At 45.4% G+C, this 17,879-nt stretch overlaps 2 protein-coding genes across 3 annotated transcripts; one reads left to right on the top strand and one right to left on the bottom strand.

Annotated features, from left to right (window-relative positions):
• Window positions 1-4,681: 4,681 nt before the first annotated feature.
• Window positions 4,682-10,634, bottom strand: zgc:111976 (mediator of RNA polymerase II transcription subunit 1-like). Of its 2 annotated transcripts, XM_061758331.1 has the most exons (17): window positions 10,498-10,634; window positions 9,764-9,821; window positions 9,607-9,692; window positions 8,878-8,953; window positions 8,757-8,811; window positions 8,481-8,607; window positions 8,379-8,407; window positions 7,923-7,994; window positions 7,762-7,836; window positions 7,608-7,684; window positions 7,359-7,533; window positions 6,870-6,994; window positions 6,410-6,522; window positions 6,137-6,326; window positions 5,982-6,077; window positions 5,749-5,851; window positions 4,682-4,986 (listed from the first exon to the last, which is right to left on the bottom strand). In XM_061758331.1, exons 1-17 carry the CDS (start codon window positions 10,507-10,509, stop codon window positions 4,752-4,754), a joined length of 1,704 nt encoding a protein of 567 aa, XP_061614315.1. In that variant the 5' UTR covers window positions 10,510-10,634; the 3' UTR covers window positions 4,682-4,751. The 2 variants fall into 2 exon arrangements, with proteins under 2 accessions (XP_061614315.1, XP_061614316.1); XM_061758332.1 differs by lacking the exons at window positions 8,757-8,811; window positions 8,878-8,953; window positions 10,498-10,634 and having other exon boundaries at window positions 9,764-9,815.
• ralaa (v-ral simian leukemia viral oncogene homolog Aa (ras related)) lies at window positions 10,033-16,896 on the top strand. Its single transcript, XM_061758334.1, has 5 exons — window positions 10,033-10,343; window positions 11,698-11,899; window positions 11,986-12,194; window positions 13,002-13,176; window positions 13,260-16,896. Exons 2-5 carry the CDS (start codon window positions 11,786-11,788, stop codon window positions 13,380-13,382), a joined length of 621 nt encoding a protein of 206 aa, XP_061614318.1. The 5' UTR covers window positions 10,033-10,343; window positions 11,698-11,785; the 3' UTR covers window positions 13,383-16,896.
• Window positions 16,897-17,879: the final 983 nt, after the last annotated feature.

The following is a 17,879-nucleotide window of genomic DNA, read 5'->3' as shown; positions in this document are numbered from 1 at the left end:
TCTGAGCTGACCAAAGCAGACCAAGCAGCTGAGAAAACAGACCAAACGGCTGAAATGATTTTAGCCTGAGTAGTTTGAAAGTGTGAAGTGTTAGTAAAAAAAAATTATAAAAAAATGTTACGCGAGGTAAATTGCTTGTAAGGGAGACAGAATGCTGGCCGTAATTTACATTTTGACAGATAAGTTGATTGAAAAATAGGTGTGTTGGAAATTCGGAAATAGTTAACATGATCATTGAGGGACTGGCTAATTAAGTGACTTTCTGTTGCTCAGATTAATGGCACATACAGTATGTGCTCTTTTGACGCTGAAATGGAAAGCGCGCTATAGTGCTGATGTGAACTTGCCATCATGTTTGGTGAATTACTCAAAGACAACCCCAGCAAACATTTCACACACCTGTCAGAAAATGTCTTCCACAAACTCAATGATGGAGGTTTGTTGCTCAGTCTGCCGCTTTAGAAGTTCCCAGGCAGTCTTGCGATCTTCTCTGTACAACTTTAGAAAGCTTTTGAAATTGTGTATCATTATGAATAGGAAAAATGCAAGGGAACGTTAAGCAACTTGAAGCAAACACGCGCTGCCTCATTTAGAGAACTGTATTTGTGAGACTCTTTTCTTTTCCTTAAAAGTGATGGAATACGATAGTCTCTCGTTTTTGACAGCGAGTGAGAGTGGGCGCTATGAGGAGTACTTTAAAAAGTGTGATTTAGTAAGTTGAAGTGCATTTTAATAACTTGAAATGTGTTGAAAGTGTGAGGGTCGACTACAACTCTTGAAAGACATTTTTATATGGTCTATATCGTTCCTTTTCACGATTGCAAGTGGTTCCTGAACGCATCCCTGGCGACAGATGGTTGACCGGACGGTCGCCCCCACTGATTCTTCTTCATACGAGAACGCCACTTGCCGCGTTTGCCGGATTCCCACAGGAACATTGAGGAGGACTTGGGCCAACTGTGAGCAGAGAATGGTTTTACCGCCCATTTTGGAATGTTTCTAAAAATAGGCTAAGCACAGGTTATTGGATACCTCTGCACAGCAGTTGTCTGCTGCATGGGGACCTTTTCCAATCCAACGGCGCCTTGAAGCCAGCGACAGCCCAACAAATTGGAAAAAACAGGATGTGTACACACACACACCAAACTTTGACACCACATAATTACTTTTGAGAGACAGAATTGTTTCCACTATTAACGGGGTACGCATCTATAGATTTTTAATCCCTTATAGGTTTTTTTTTACCCCTCATACATTGCCAAAATATATTAAAACACTTTAATGGCAAATAACCAAGGGATCAGGTAAAAACAATGCAAATAAGCAGGGGCTCAGTAAAAAAAAAAAACTAAGGATGGGTTTCTACAAAAAAAACAGGAGATAAAGTTACACCCCCAAAAACCCACAATTGGTGAATTAAAAAATGCTGAACCGCAAATACGCAGGAGTCCACGCTATTCGCTCCGCTGTGGGAACACGGAGCTGATGCGGGGAACTTCTCTGCCTCTTCCTCTTGCTCTTAATGATGCTGCATCTCTTCCAGTAGAGCTCAGTCCTGCCCGGCCTGTTGTGGCACCAAGTGGTACTACACTCAAAGTGCACAACTCAAAATTCTTGCTTGTAGTATGCATGCATCCATCAATCCATTTTCTACTACTTATCCGGGTCGGGTCGCGGGGGCAGTAGCTCGAGCAGGGGTGCCCAGACTTCCCTCTCCCCAGCCACTTCATCCAGCTCTTCCGGGGGATCCCGAGGCATTCCCAGGCCAGCCGAAGGACGTAGTCTCTCCAACGTGTCCTGGGTCGTCCCCGGGGTCTCCTCCCGGTGGGGCGTGCCCGGAACACCTCACCAGGGAGGTGTCCGGGAGGCATCCGAATCAGATGCCCCAGCCACCTCATCTGGCTCCTCTCAATGTGGAGGAGCAGCGACTCTACTCTGAGATCCTCCCGGATGACCGAGCTTCTCACCCTATCTCTAAGGGAGAGATATATGGGATATGTGGATCAAACTCTGACTCCGGTCGTAGAGAGACTGAACAGCCCGTATCAGGGGGTTTGGCACCCCATACTCCCGAAGCACCCTCCGCAGGACTCCCCAAGGGACACGGTCAAACGCCTTCTCCAAGTCCACAAAACACATGTAGACTGGTTGGGCGAACTCCCATGCACCTTTGAGGATCCTGCCGAGGGTGTAGAGCTGTTCCACTGTTCCACGGCCAAGACGAAAACCACACTGCTCCTCCTGAATCTGAGATTCGACTTCCCGACGGACCCTCCTCTCCAGCACCCCTGAATACCAGGGAGTGTGATCCCCCTGTAGTTGGAACACACCCTCCGGTCCCCCGTCTTAAAAAGGGGGACCACCACCCCAGTCTGCCAATCCAGAGGCACTGTCCCCGATGTCCACGCGATGTTGCAGAGGCGTGTCAACCAGGACAGCCCCACGACATCCAGAGCCTTTAGGAACTCCGGGGGAATCTCATCCACCCCCGGGCCCCTGCCACCGAGGAGCTTTTTAACTACCTCGGTGACCTCAAACCCAGTGATAGGAGAGCCCGCCTCAGAGAACCCAGACTCTGCTTCCTCATGGGAAGGCGTGTCGGTGGCATTGAGGAAGTCTTCGAAATATTCTCCCTACCGACTCACAACGTCCCGAGTCGAGGTCAGCAGCGCCCCATCCCCACTATACACAGTGTTGGTGGTGCACTGCTTTCCTCTCCTGAGACGCCAGAGGATGGACCAGAATTTCCTCAAAGCCGTCCGGAAGTCTTTCTCCATGGCCTCACCGAACTCCTCCCATACCAGAGTTTTTGCTTCAGCAACCACCAGAACTGCATTCCGCTTGGCCAGTTGGTACCCATCAGCTGCCTCAGGAGTCCCACAGGCCAAAAAGGCCCGATAGGACTCCTTCTTCTGCTTGACGGCATCCCTCACCGTTGGTGTCCACCAACGGGTTCGGGGATTGCCGCCACGACAGGCACCAACCACCTTACGGCCTCAGCAATGGAGGTGCAGAACATGGTCCACTCGGACTCGATGTCCCCCGCCTCCCCCGGAACATGAGCAAAGTTCTGTCGGAGGTGGGAGTTGAAACTCCTTCTGACAGGGGATTCTGCCAGACATTCCCAGCAGACCCTCACAATACGTTTGGGCCTGCCATGTCAGACCGGCATCTTCCCCCACCATCGGAGCAAACTCACCACCAGGTGGTGATCAGTTGACAGCTCCGCCCCTTTCTTCATCCGAGTGTCCAAGACATGCGACCGCAAGTCCGATGACACAACCACAAAGTTGATCATCGAACTGCGAACTAGGGTGTCCTGGTGCCAAGTGCACGTGTGGACACCCTTTTGCTTGAACATGCTATTCGTTTTGGACAATTCGTGACGAGCACAGAAGTCCAATAACAGAACACCGCTCGGGTTCTGATCGGGGGGGCCATTCCTCCCAATCACGCCCTTCCAGGTCTCACTGTCATTGCCCACGTGAGCATTGAAGTCCCCCAGCAGAACGATGGAGTCCCCAGCGGGAGCGATCTCCAGCACCCCCTCCAAGGACTCCAAAAAGGGTGGGTACTCTGAACTGCTGTTTGATGCATAGGCACAAACAACAGTCAGGACCCGTCTCCCCACCCGAAGGCGGAGGGAGGTTACCCTCTCGTCCAACGGGGTGAACCCCAACGTACAGGCGTCGAGCCGGGGAGCAATAAGTATACCCACACCTGCTCGGCGCCTTTCACCGTGGGCAACTCCAGAGTGGAAGAGAGTCCAACCCCTCTCGAGAGGACTGGTACCAGAGCCCAAGCTGTGCGTGGAGGCAAGTCCGACTATATCTAGTCGGAACTTCTCAACCTCACACACCAGCTCGGGCTCCTTCCCTGCCAGAAAGGTGACGTTCCACGTCCCGAGAGCCAGCTTCTGTAGCCGGGGATCGGATCGCCAAGGTCCCCGCCTTCGGCCACCGCCCAGCTCACACTGCACCCGACCCCAATGGCCCCTCCCACAGGTGGTGAGCCCATGGGAAGGGGGACCCATGTTACCCTTTCGGGCTGTGCCCGGCCAGGCCCCATGGGTGCAGGCCCGGCCACCAGGCGCTCGCCTTCGAGCCCCACCTCCAGAGGGGGGCCCCGGTGACCCGCGTTCAGGGAAGGGAAAACGAAGTCCATTGTTTGTCGTCATCATATGGGGTCTTTGAGCCGTGCTTTGTCTGGTCCCTCACCTAGGACCCGTTTGTCATGGGTGACCCTGCCAGGGGCATAAAGCCCCAGACAACTTAGCTTCTAGGATCATTGGGACACACAAACCCCTCCACCACAATAAGGTGACTGCTCAAGGAGGGGTGCTTGTAGTATACTGTAAAAAAAGCAATACAAACAACAACAAAAAAAAGATAGCGTATAGCAGGGCTTCCACTGTAGTTCTGTTCCACGTCGCATTCGGGCCACGGCTCGGCCCAACACAGTGTCGACCACACACACACACACGAGGAATTGTATTTATAATTACCTAACAGGTTTAATTAACATTTACGATTGTCGGCCCTGAGGATAATTGCTCAGGACGACCTTTAAGACACTTTTGAAACCCGCTCAAAATCGGCCCAATTATCTGCATGTGTGGACTCAAGTTTGTAGCTAGCGAGCACAGCCGTCCCAATTGGTTTGATGCAAAGTAAACAGTCAGTTAAGTGGAAATATTTATTGATCGTTCAAAATGTGTTGGGAATCTATAAGTAGTAAAAGTAGAGCAGCTGTCAGCGTTGGCCGTTTGTGGTCAGCCAGCGCGGCAAGACGCCCGTGGCGGCGAGACTCGCGGTTACGTCGGGGAGCCGCCGGGCAGAGCTTTCCTCCGATGCGCTCTGGGACACAGACGAGGCGTCTTCAGTGGGCACGCACAGGGGCGTCGAGGGGACCTTTTCCGAGTCGGGAGGAGTCGCGGATTTTATTTTCCCGTACAATGTTTGCAGGGTCAGCGGGATGGACATGCACCTGGAACAAAACCAACCAAAAAAAAAAATAAAATCAAAATCACAGGAGCAGTGACTTTTTTTTTTATTTTTTAAATACAGTAAACACCTTTCAGCATTCGCTAGGTCCTTTTTTTTTTTTTTTTTTTTTTAACAAATCTTCTGTTATTTGCTGAAAAGCTCACCAGTTTACAGTTTTTTGTGCTCTGACCAAAGCCCTGTCTAATATGAAAATATTTGCTTTTCTATACGAGTGTGAAGGGCAGGTGTTCATTTAGTCAGGCCATGACCTTGTATAGTAGAAAATAGGGCCATTTTTGGCATCAACAGGCAATTCTAAAGCTTTTTTTCAGGGGTGGGGATGTCAAGTATTTTTGGATTTTGGCTCTTTGCAACAGAGCTCGGTCCCGATCCTTTATTCAATATACAGAGGATGCCTTGCTTCTTGTAGAATATTTAGACATTTTGTATTTGGACATTTATTTTTGGGGTAATTTGTTAGGGCAAAAGACGACTCGGGTAGGAGTGTGCACTTGAAAATTGGAGATCTTACAGAGTGACGTTTCTGTTCAGTTCCGTGGCTATAGTTAATTGTAACACTTTGGTAAATGAGATAACAGGAGAGTAAGTATTGTATTTTTTTTTATATGGAGTGAGACGTGAGCTGACAAAGTGCGTCACTCGTAATAAAAAAAAAAACTTCTTTAAATCGAAATAAAAATCAAGATTTTTATTTTTTCTAAGTCAACATTTTATTCTGAAAGGCAAAAACCGAGGTAGATACCCGTTCATGATGCCGGAGACAAACTCATCCAGTGAGGAATCTCCAATCCCAGCACCGTATAATCTGCATGTAATCTGGTGAGAATCTGGAATCCTCACCAGCACTGTCAACAAGAAGATTATTAATAGTTGGCTTTATTAGCAGTTTTTTGTTTTTTTTACGGCTAATGTTTTTGTGATATCACAGAAAAGCATTCCTAAATGTGTGTGTGTGGGGGAGGGGGGGCAGCTCACAAAGTGCGAGGGAGTCAGTGTTTGGCCAGTGGAACGTCACAGAAAAGCCGTTGTCAGCCTCTGGACGGACCTCAAAGTGTTGCTCGCAATCTGAAACTAAACCAGATTCGACGTTAGGACCTCGGCCGAGGAGATTGGACGTCAATCCCGCCTACCCGGCGCCCGGGACGTGCAGCTCCGCAGCAGCGCGTTGATGGCGCACTGATGCCGCAGCACCTCCACCAGGCGCGGCACGTGGGCGGGGCGGGTGAAGCGGACGCAGTCCGTCAGGGTGCCCGCGTGGCAGGGCGCTTCCCACGACGCTCCGGGAAAGACGTAAGCGTGCGCGACGTCACCGGGAAGAAGCTGGACACGCGCACGCGGTGAACAGTCATCATATGGCTCACGTGACGGGATGGCACGGCGTCAGAATTCTTTCCAGTACGTACCACGGTGAATATGCGATCGTGCTCGTCCTCTGGATTTTGGAAACCTTTTGAAGCTCGCAGCAGGAGAGTGGGAAATTGCGCCCACTGCAACTCGGCGTCTGGTACTGCAACCTCTGGGAAAGAAACAATGTGGCTTTATGTATTCAAAGAGGGGATTTCGATTTCGGGGATTTTCACTTTTCACGGGGGGAGTCTGGAATGTAACCCCGCGACGGAGACGGGGTTAATGTACATTTACACACTAGTAGCATAACCACGTGCTCCTAGTGGAGCTGGGCATTGGTTGACATCGACACATTACTAGTAGCAGAAACTTTCAATATTATCTTTATAACTGATCATATTTTTGACTTATTTGAATTTTTTGAACTGTCGTGGACACTAAAAGACAGACTTCAATTGTGTGGAGTAATATCGAGTCACAAAAAAAAATAAAATAAAATAAAAAAGATATTTAGACCTGTAATCTGGTTGATCTTGTCAACAAAAGTCGTCAGCACGGGTACGGCCGGCTGCAGGCGGAGCACGAAGCATGCGGGAAACATCTCGTGCGGCACTTCGCTCGTCGGGGAGAAGACGGGAAAACTGTGGTTTATTTGTACATGTCCGCCAAGGAAATTTAAACATTGTAGAAGTTCACGTTCAACAAAACAATAATTCACTACAGGAAATCGTATGTGGCCCCTCAAACCCGATATCGGGTCACAGTTTTTCTGCTGCATTTTTTCCCCCCACAGCAGTCCAGTTCAGTCGCTTTCGACCGCATTGCTCAGTATTTGGGGGCCAAAAGCATGTGGGAAGGGGAAAATGTTTTAAAAAAAATTAAATAAATAAAAGAAAATAAAAATTCGATATTATAGGGTCTTTCTAAATCATGGATAGGTCAGGAATTTAAACCAGTGATAAATGGGGGTTTATTGTCGTGGGATGCAGAATGAATCGACTTTACCCTTCGGGGTCCAGTAGGAGAGGCAGCTGGACGACTGACGCCATCTGAAGTTTGTGCGTCACATGACTGGAGACCACAGCCACCTGGGCCGCCTGCTTTTCGCCTGAATGCGCACCATCACTTCTATTCGCATCACCGGTTGGGACAGAGTAGAACTGGATGGTCAATGGACAATCTGAAAAAAAAAAAAAAACACTTGTATCAAAAAGAGAATTTGGTTCTGCATTTTGTCTTATTGTCATCATTTACCGGCTTTTCCGGCAATTAAACAGCCGAGCAAGCCGTCGTTAAGTGTGTCCGTCTGGCGGCTGCCGTCATTTGCCCCCCTGCAAGCATTTGCCCCCCCAATTTTACAATTCATGTGCTAATCAGCGGGCCCCTGAAACAACATGAATCCACTCACCGGGGCAATTGCGACATCACTTGCATGTCTTTCCCGAGGTGTTGTAGAGCTGTGAATAGTTTGAATTTCACGTCCCTGAGAGGAAAACAAAGTTGTTAAACGACAAATGTCACAAATTCACTTCCAAGTATTCCAAGACTAAATACTATGAATATTAGTACTTGTCTCCAGGGAAGTCGTACTGGCTGACGAGGTCTTTGAGTTTAGCGGAGAACTCTGCAAAGTGTTTTGAGCTGTTGATGGTAAACAAAGCAAATGAGAAGCAGCGTCAGCCACTTGATTAGGCACACCTGTCGAGGGGAGCAGAGGTTAATCAGTGACTCTCAAAGTTCGGGACGTCTCAATTACAACTACTGGTGCCCCTCCCCCCCAAAAAAAATAAAAAAAAATCACTTCCCTAGTACAGTTCAGTTGTGTTTAACTTCAAGTTCAATATATTTGCATGACATCTTCAAGAACTGCTTCTAAACATTTGTACAGGAACAATGCAGCATCTGTGTCATGCTATTAAACCTGGACGAAAACCTCAATGACGTTGGCAGTCTCTTAAATCCCATTTCGTGAGGTCGGACGGACAAAAAGGGTAAGGAGTACCTAATAAAGTGGCACAGGCTTACCAGAGAGGCTGCAGGAGGGACTCGCTACTCTGAAAGACATTTTTCATATTAGAGCGGAATAAAAAGAAAGTCATGCACTCCGAACGGTTTGCGGTCACACACAACCGGGGCTCCTCCGTGCGGCGCCACCTTGACCTCCTCCACGCCGCCACGCGGCAGTAGCGTCACCTCCAGGTAGAACAGCTCAGCCGTCAGGTAGCACGTGGCCTCGCTAACGTGAAAGCCCATCCTGCCACCAGAGCACAAATGTCAGGCGATGCCAAAATAAAACACAAAAGAGGGATGCGCATTTCTCTACTCAGGTTGCTATTGTTGAGGCTCTAGGTTAAAAATAGTTGCCCGACTCAAAATTGAAGCAGGAACTTTCCTTGTCATTACCCCTGCTGTTTTGCCAGCGCCTCCAAACGAGCTCTCACAGCCTTCATGGAGGACACTAAAACATACGCAAACGGAACATCAGCTGTGTTCGGTCAACGCAATCTATTGCCCTTTTGTTTACCGTTAAACACCTCCCGGAGCCTTTCCAGAGATCGAACAAGCGGCTGGCGGGGTTCGGCGTTATCTCGGGGTTTGTCCTATGATGAGATAAAGACGATGGCTGTGTGGAGACTCCGTAGACAAACAACAACAACGGAACAGTCGTGTGACAAAGGAATCCGTGTGGAAAGACACTTGGCTTGACAAAGTGTCAACAAGAATACGGAGAGTGAGATGGCCTTGCGTGCACGCGTTCATTCCTTTTAGTGTACAGGACAATCCAGAGGGGCATTCGCCAAACTGTCAACATCTTAAATCGATCAAAAAGAGGTCGAGACCAACCCCTGTTAAGTGAACTGACGAAGATGTCTGTTAAATTACTTTTGGCCATAAAATGAATTTTCTCACCCAACTAAATCCTCTTTTGGAGCCTTAAATATAGACTTTTTAGTCGTTCTAATATCCCTCAATCTCTTTTAACTTTGTCTTTAATGCGTATAGCTGCAAGTGGGGCGACCTCCAATGCAAATAACTGAAGGCAGCACACTTACAACTGAGCAAAACAGGAGAATTGATGCTTTGGAGGTTCAAACTGATTCAATCCAATGGGGGCATGTGACACTTTCACAACAATGGCTCGAATGTGTACAGCACATGACCTCACACTCTCATTAGCATCGTCACCATTCAACAGGCCTGCCATACAAGTGGATGTGGTGCAGTGTAGCAAACAGCTTTCAAAAGGACTGACCATGCATCTTCTAACCAGCTGGAAAGTCTCATTCCATGTCTTTGCCGCATACTTTGAGTGCAGCTGTGCTAAAATGGAGTTCATCACTGTGAAAATAGGGAAGACTTCTTTGAAGTAGTCTGTAAAAAAAGTCTGACACACATTTTCTCACATTTACCTGCCCCGTGAAGGTCTTTTTCCCCGGTGCCTAGTTCCGCCCACTCAATCGGGCAACCCTTTTAAAGAAATCATGAGGCAATTACTCAATTATGGAAGTTATGATCAAGACATTTTTATAAACGAGACACACAACGCATTTCAAAAGTGTCATAACAACAGGAGAAAGAGCGGGCAAAGATATGCAAATTTAAATTACAACAAATTAGTTTACTGGATTTAGTCTCGAGGGAGGCAGGGCGGAGGCTCACGAAACCGAGTGTAGCCGAGATGAGCCGAGAGTGGGGCGACACAAAACCGAGGGGAGCCGAGAATAGCCGAGAGTGGGGCAAACTTGGAGGCAGGGCGGAGGCTCACGAAGCCGAGTGTAGCCGAGTGAAACCGAGATTAGCCGAGTGGAGCCCTGCCCGCTGCCTGCTCGCCTGTCACATCTCTGCTGCTCAGGCTCGAGCTAGGTTGGGGAACTAGCCATGAGCTAACGAGCAGCCAGCAAGGAAGTCTCTTTTTTTCTTTTACCCACGCCAACTGAAAAGCACGCCCGAGGCGGTCCCGAACGTGAAAGCTTCCACCAACTCCGCTAGGTGAAGTACATCTCTCATAAGGCCGTTTGTCGCTTAGCGTCGCATCGCTGACTTGTGATTAGCTGCTGGTTAGCCTGCTGTTGAATCGACAGAGTGGCCGCCGCCGTCCGAACTGGCCGGGCAGGCAGGGAGGATCCGGGCGAACATCTGTTACCGTGTGTGGCATTTTCTCCTCGGCCTTTGTCCGTCACGACTGTCGGTTCCTTTTTCTTTACGATAACGGTCATCACCATCATCTCACCGCTAAGGCTGAAAGTGGTCGTTTTGGTCGTTGCACCGCCCACCGTGCACCACACAGCCTGCTAATGTTTTTTTCTTCTTCTTACCCATTTTATTATTTTAACTGCGCTGCTAAGTTGCTAGTAGAAGTTTCAAATTCTTGACATTTGAATTATTTGACGTTTACTAGCTTTTATGGGTGTCTGTGTTGACGTCTCAGATGAGCAAATGAATTAATGCTGTGATAATAATCCAATTGCCACTTTAATAATTGTTAATTAAGAAACTCACCTAGCAGCCAGGTATCCCATAACCGTACTGCATTACGTCACGCATTGTGGTTTTTGGCAGCATTCAACACAAACATTTCATTTGTCCTTCCGAGACTACGTTGTCATTCAAGTCACTTAGAATAACACAAGTGAGTCAATATTGACTGAAACGTTCACAGCTAATAGTTTTCACACGATCTTGCGACTTTTGTGCTTATCCTAACCAAGTGAATGCATGTTGCTTATACAGATTTCACATGTTTTATAGCTTTTTAATGTGCCCTACCACCTGATACAAACATCGTGGATGTAATCTTTCTTATACCAGAATTCTAATACTAGTGAGGAGTATAGTGGCCATTTAGACTGGACTTCAGCTTGCTAATGTTAAATAATGTTCCCTGCATAAAAGCGATTTTTTTAAAAAAATCCAGCAAATTGTTCTTGCAGTTTCTGTTTTGTAAAATTCTTGTAGTACCATTGATTCCATGACGTCATTGCTTTTGCACGTTCATCTTGTTGTTTGTCTGCACACGACCAAAATCCATTGTGTCAACTGTTCATTGGCGTGGCTATAAACAAGCTTTTAAAAGGTGTTCCAAGAGGACATTTCACCACGATGTCACACGTACTTACGGGTGGCAAAAGCCAAAGCTCCAAAGTAACAGGAATATAAAAAAAAATGTTTACAGTTCAGGTCAGGAGTAGTCAATTGCTTTTCTACTATCCGGAAGTATCCTGGCACCAATTTTTCCAAGAATTGAGAAATGTCTTCCATGAACAGTCTTTGTAGCACCTAATTCAGAGACAGGCATTCATGGATGACATGATGAAAATGTAATTATCCTGCTTTTTTTCTCAAGGATTTAAAGCTGCTGCTGAAGCTGGCATTGTTGGTCTAATTCAAACAGCCTTCATTTCACAATCGTTTCCCATTGGATACTCGGAGCCATGGCGGCTGCTAAACCCAAAGGGCAGAATTCTTTAGCCCTCCACAAAGTGATTATGGTGGGCAGCGGCGGCGTGGGCAAGTCGGCCCTCACGCTGCAGTTCATGTACGACGAGGTAAGCGCGTGTCGCATTCACGTCGACGTAGTAAAGAATATCTGACGTTCAGCGTACCCGCTTGTTCTCTTCGGCTTTTGCGGTAGTTCGTGGAAGACTACGAGCCCACCAAAGCGGACAGCTACAGGAAGAAGGTGGTGCTGGACGGCGAGGAGGTTCAGATCGACATTCTGGACACGGCCGGGCAGGAGGATTACGCCGCCATCCGTGACAACTACTTCCGCAGCGGCGAGGGCTTCCTCTGCGTTTTCTCCATCACGGAGCTGGAGTCCTTTGCGGCCACGGTAGACTTCAGGTATGACGGAAACTTGTCAAAATCAACAATCACTAATTCATTGCAGTGTAACCATAAACCAAACATCACAGTTTTGTCTGTACATACCTTGGTTTTTTGGTCATGATGTGGTTCACATTGAGTACAGTAAGGGAACAAAATGTGCCTTGATTACTTAATATGTAACAGATTTAATGACATTTCAAGTGAAACAAAAAAAAATACAAACTTCCAATGTTAAATTATCAAATAAAAATACAGTTTACAATGGGATAAAAAAATTATATATGGCGGCATGTTGGATGACCGGTTAGCACTTTTGCCTCACAGTTTTGAGGTTGCGGGTTCAAATCCGACCTAGCCTGTGTGGAGTGAAAAAAATGGATGGATGGCTCATCCATGGTCAATGCTGTACCTCCCAAAAAAAGGGTGTGACCAAATCGTGCGCTGGTGCAACCAGTGCAAAAGTTAGAGGAGAGCCCAGCTACTGTACCAAAACATCTGAATACAAATACATTGCACATCAACTAATTAGTATTTATTACCTGCTAAAGTTACTTTCAGATGAAATTTCTTTGGTAAAATGTACCTTTATTTATTAATTTCTAAAACCCAAAAACAAAGCAGGTGGAGCCAAAGCATTAACAAATTCAGACTGTCCAAATTGTTACAGTTGCAATTTCCTGAAGCCTTCATTTATTTAGAATAAGAAAAACTATTGATGCTGCACTGCCCTAAAAAGAAAAGTTTAATTGGTCACACTCATGCCTAACACTTGATTGGTCTTACTCCCGGCCAATTCCTCCACCTTCTCCTCTTCTTGGGCAGAGAGCAGATCCTGCGAGTGAAGGAGGACGAGAACGTTCCCTTCCTGCTGGTGGGCAACAAGTCGGACCTGGACGACCGGCGGCAGGTGAACGCCGACGAGGCCAAGGCCCGCGCCGAGCATTGGGGGGTGTGCTACGTGGAGACCTCTGCCAAAACCCGGGCCAACGTCGACAAGGTCCGTCCCATGAGCGTTTTCTCTCTCTCCGGTGGAAAACGGGAACTGTAAGCTTCCTGTTTTTTTTTTCTTCCCCCCCGCAGGTGTTCTTTGATCTGATGAGAGAGATCCGGGCGAGGAAGATGGAGGACAGCAAAGAGAAGAACGGAAAGAAGAAAAGCAAAAGTTTGGCCAAGAGAATCCGGGAGAGGTGTTGTATTTTATAGTGGGCAAACAGCAACAACAACAACAAAAAAAGCCAGAGAGCTGCTTGTGTACATAATATCCATTTTTCTGAATTTTCATTTGAACCCTCCCCCACTCTGCTTTTGACCGTGCGTCCGTCAGGGGGAGTCATGAGGCGGCACAGGCTCAATAACTTTAACGTGCTCACACTCAAAATTGTTGACGTAGACTGTCTCTTCCTCCGCCTGTTTTAATGAAGCTGAAACAGACTTAAGCAGGCTACTCGCATACAAACATTTACCATCTTAACCGATTTTTAAAGGAGAAATGACCCCACGCAGGAAAAAATGAGCAAGTGTGTGCTTACTGCTCTTTTAGCCTGTTGTGCACATTTTTTCCCTTTTTATCTTGGGGTATATGTTCCAGACCCACCTGCGATAGGGGAAACTCAACAATATACAGAGACCGTAAAAAAGCACCTTGTAAACATTTAAATGTATTAACACACACATTCAATTATACAAGTTTTCCTTAGTGCCTGTTCTGAGTCTGTCGCTGTCAAGATATGGGAGACTATTGTATAACATCACTTTGAGGAAAATAAGACTCATTCGCAAATAAGAGACCTAGCGTGCCTGCTTCAAGCTGTTTATTTGTCACTGCCTGGTTAAGTTTACTATAAAAGCGACACAAAAGATAATTAATCATTGTACATTTAAACACCAAAATGTTCTACCAAACAAACTCATTACAAAAGTCCACTAGCTTAATGCTAGCATTCAATGGGAAACTCCATAGAATGGGCTAACAAATTGGCATCAATGTTACAATAATTCTACACCTTGAAGCTGCTACTTTAACACACATGGAGCAGCAACACATTCAAACAGAGCATACGTGATTCCTCATAGGCATATATATTTCCCGTCCTGTTGGAAGGACTTCAGTTTACTAGGGGACCTTCTCGGCTTCTTCTTCTTGCACTTCATTATGCTACATCTCCTCCAGGAGAGCTCAGGATGCTCAAACTTGGCCCGGTTATCGGTATGCGTGTACCCTGCTTTAGCTGAAGTTGAAACTGTAAAGGTAAAAATCATTACCGGAACTTGGGAATGATCCCTAAAAAAGTGAGAATTCATTGGAAGATTCATTTAAGTCCTGCCAGGAAAATTGAAAGAATACTAATATTTATTTCCAGCACACATTAACACTTGATTTTTACCGCCACCTTCGACACTATTAACCCACAATTAGCTTTAGGTTTTCTTCCTCCTCTTCTATTAACTCCTCATATTGTATTTCGCACATCTGGATTCTAACATTTCACCTGTTTTTTTTTTTTTCTACCTCATTTGAGATGGACTGTCATTATGATCTTTTTTTGTATTATTTTTAACTCTTATTCTATTGACTTGTGATGAAGTAATCTTTGGTGCTCAAACAGGCCAGCCGAGTCACGCTACGCCGGCATCGTGAAGGTACACAAATGATTGCGTCCACGCCAATTTGACCAAACTGACAAACTTTTTTTTTTAAGCACTATATTACGTGTCTTTGCTTTATTTGTTTCCTAATTGGGCTAACCTGGACTCTATGAATATGGCCCACAAGAGCATTTACAACTCTAAAAACAAACAAACAAACAAAAACCACCTCAGAAAGTGAACAGTTGAACCCGCAAATGCTTGTAAGATATAAAACATAAGACAAAGGTTCCCCAACGCTGCTGTAAAAAGCAATTTGAATCCCCTATTGAATCAGAAGCATGCAGGACGGATTCAGAATGAAGAATTCCCCTCAGTCACCAAAGAAAAGGGCAAAAGTGCCCACTTGTATCTGAAAACAAGCTTGTGTCCAGCGCACACCGCTGCCTACTTGCTGTCAGTGTTGAATGTCGCCCAGCACCAGTCTGACGCTGCCGATCGACTGCTTAGCTGACCTTATTCTCACATTTGAATGAAATCCCCTAATACAACTTCCCGCAAAAAGTTGGGAAAGTCGGCTATTGGGTGAAATTTCAGGATGAACATAAAATGCACAACAATCTTCACAGGCCAACTTCATTTGACCTCTCTAAAATCTTGAATGTACATCCATCCAACTGTTGAAGGTTTCAGCACTTTTTGCACAACTTGCTGTTTGACAACAAGGAGCTGAAGGGCAAAATTCACAACAGGTGTTGGATCCCTGAATGGGCTGATACATTTGCAGGTTCCGTAAGAATTGATCTGGAAACGCTCGTCTTCATCATTCTCTTCACGTTGACATCATGAGACCAAGGCGTGACACCCCAAAACGGTACCTTGCCATCAAACAGGAAGTGGCCACTAAGCTGAAAGCGTCACACAATGTCATTGACAGGTCGCAACAGAGAGACTGGAAGAGTCACAGAAAGGGATAAAAGTGGACGGCCTTGGAAATGTAAAGGGTGATTCGTGGAGTTAAACATTCATAACAGCTGTTTGAGCCATGAACTTTTTCAACGGCGTCCACTACGAGGCCTTCCTGTGACAGATACGCAACAGTTGGACATGTGCATTAAAAAAGTCCAATTAAGTTCATCTGTAAAGGTTCAACCTGAAATTTTACCCGAATCCGTCCATCCTGAACTTTTTGTGAGTAGTCTACTTAGAACATATGTCAATTTTAGCAACTAAAAAACTGCCCTCCTCACTCCCTTTCTTTGCTGTTAACTGAGCCACAGCCTTTCTTACCTTGAGACCAATTACACAATAACAGGATGGCCACTATGGGAGTCTATGCAACAACAATAACAACCACAAAAACTGCAACGCACGGAACCACGTTTTCCTTTGCAGTTCATCTTTCAAATCCTCCCCGTGTTCCGCCGCTTCTTTATTGCACTCATGTCATGAAAATGCAAAAGAATGCCCGTGGTATGTATTTATTGAAAAGCACACACACTGGTGAGAGTGTTTTCAGCTTTTACGTGTTGAGGTGAAGCTAATATGTTAGCAAGTGGATGAAAGAGGGCCAAAGTATGATATTTTTCATTTAAGGGCTAACCTCCAGCACACCACACGCCCCTCGACAGAGAAAAATGTCTACTTTTGAATTGTAAGGAAAGAGTAGTGTACCGCCTGCATCTTCACAGTGTGATCTCATTGCTAAAACTACAAAAAATAAAGTAAAATAACAAACAACCACCGTAGTGCTTGCTATCATTGGCTTAACAGTTGAATCATTGTTTGGGGTGGGGGGGTGAAGCAGATATCCACCGCGAGTTTATTTCTCTTGAAAGTTTTGTGAGACAGCAGATTCAAATAAATTGTTTTGCCTTTTTCTATTAATGCTATAACAAAGAAAACAATATAGTCTATATCTATGTTTGGTTGGGTGGTGGGGATGTTTGCCATGGTTGAAATGCTACCTTCATGTTTACTTCCTTTTTTGAAACATAACCACTAATGTAGCCAATACCCGTCTGTGAGTGTCAAGAGGTGATGCTTACATTTCAATTTTGGTGTGCGTGCGTGCGTGTGTGTGTGTGTGTTGTTTGGAAATGGCAAATAAAGTTGATGTGACTAATGGTAACGTGTTCCTATTTTGTACAGTGAGTGAAAGGATGCATTTAACTGACTGACATTAACATGAAAATCGGCTATCTGTAATTTCTAATCCTTTGTCAAAATAGGTTTGATACCTTTTTTCAACCAAAAAAAAAACATAAATTAAGTGAGGTCAACCATGGTTCAGATTTTAATTAATTGAGCTATTTCGGGATTGAAAAAGCGGAGAGAAAATGCAACATAGAGGGACGTGAACCAGGGAGTGTTAACGACGATTCGGAGAAGCAAGATATTTCCCATTCATGGCCTTATTTAAGAGCATTTTTCGATGCTGTCATCAACAAGAAGGATTTGTGATTGTCTCGTTTTGTCTCAGTTTTCTTTTCAAAATTATCTGTTCTGCTTAAGTACAATATGTTAGTACTTTTGCCACCTCTGCTTAATAGTTAATGTAAAAAAAATACAAAAAAAGTGTAAATACTTCTATCAATGTCCAGTACAGTGCTGTAAATTGTGTATGAAGAAAGTACAGAACAAAGCACTTGCTTGTTAACATTCAACTGATGGTAAAGTGGTACAAGTACCCCCTCTAGTGATACTTGAAAGAATCGCCAAATTAAATGTGGAAATTGAGCATAATGTTACAGTGGTTTCAACTTTTTTTTTTTTTTAATCCAGTAAGTATTTTGAAATCTAATTTAGTTGTATTTAACTTTTGGGATCAATACGTTTGCGTTTAATCTGTTAGAACAGTTCGTTTTCAAACAGTTACAATATGTATTTAACTTTTGTGTGGAAGTCATTCTTAATTGAATCATTATTTAAATACAGTTTTAGATTTTCCTGTATTCAGGCACAGTGGTTTACAATAATATGAAATAACATTTGAGGAATACAGTCATCCCTCGTTTATCGCAGGTGTTACGTTCCAGAAATGCCTCACCATAGATAACATCTGCCAAGTAGCGGTCAATTACTTATTGTGTTATTTGTATAAATGTAAACGTT

Source organism: Phyllopteryx taeniolatus, chromosome 20 (assembly GCF_024500385.1).
Source record: "Phyllopteryx taeniolatus isolate TA_2022b chromosome 20, UOR_Ptae_1.2, whole genome shotgun sequence".
Classification (NCBI taxonomy): domain Eukaryota; kingdom Metazoa; phylum Chordata; class Actinopteri; order Syngnathiformes; family Syngnathidae; genus Phyllopteryx; species Phyllopteryx taeniolatus.
The sequence above is the reverse complement of the archived record's forward strand: the minus strand, read 5'-3'. Positions and strand labels throughout refer to the sequence as shown.

Coding starts and splice junctions, on each gene's coding strand:
- zgc:111976 (XM_061758331.1), bottom strand. Junction 7,995..8,378: donor TCCCTCCTGCAGCCTCTCTG/GTAAGCCTGTGC, acceptor TACCATCAACAG/CTCAAAACACTTTGCAGAGT. Junction 4,987..5,748: donor GTCTCCGGCATCATGAACGG/GTATCTACCTCG, acceptor GTTTTGTTCCAG/GTGCATGTCCATCCCGCTGA.
- ralaa (XM_061758334.1), top strand. CDS start 11,786: ATGGCGGCTGCTAAACCCAAAGGGCAGAATTCTTTAGCCCTCCACAAA. Junction 11,900..11,985: donor TGCAGTTCATGTACGACGAG/GTAAGCGCGTGT, acceptor CTTTTGCGGTAG/TTCGTGGAAGACTACGAGCC. Junction 13,177..13,259: donor CCCGGGCCAACGTCGACAAG/GTCCGTCCCATG, acceptor TCCCCCCCGCAG/GTGTTCTTTGATCTGATGAG.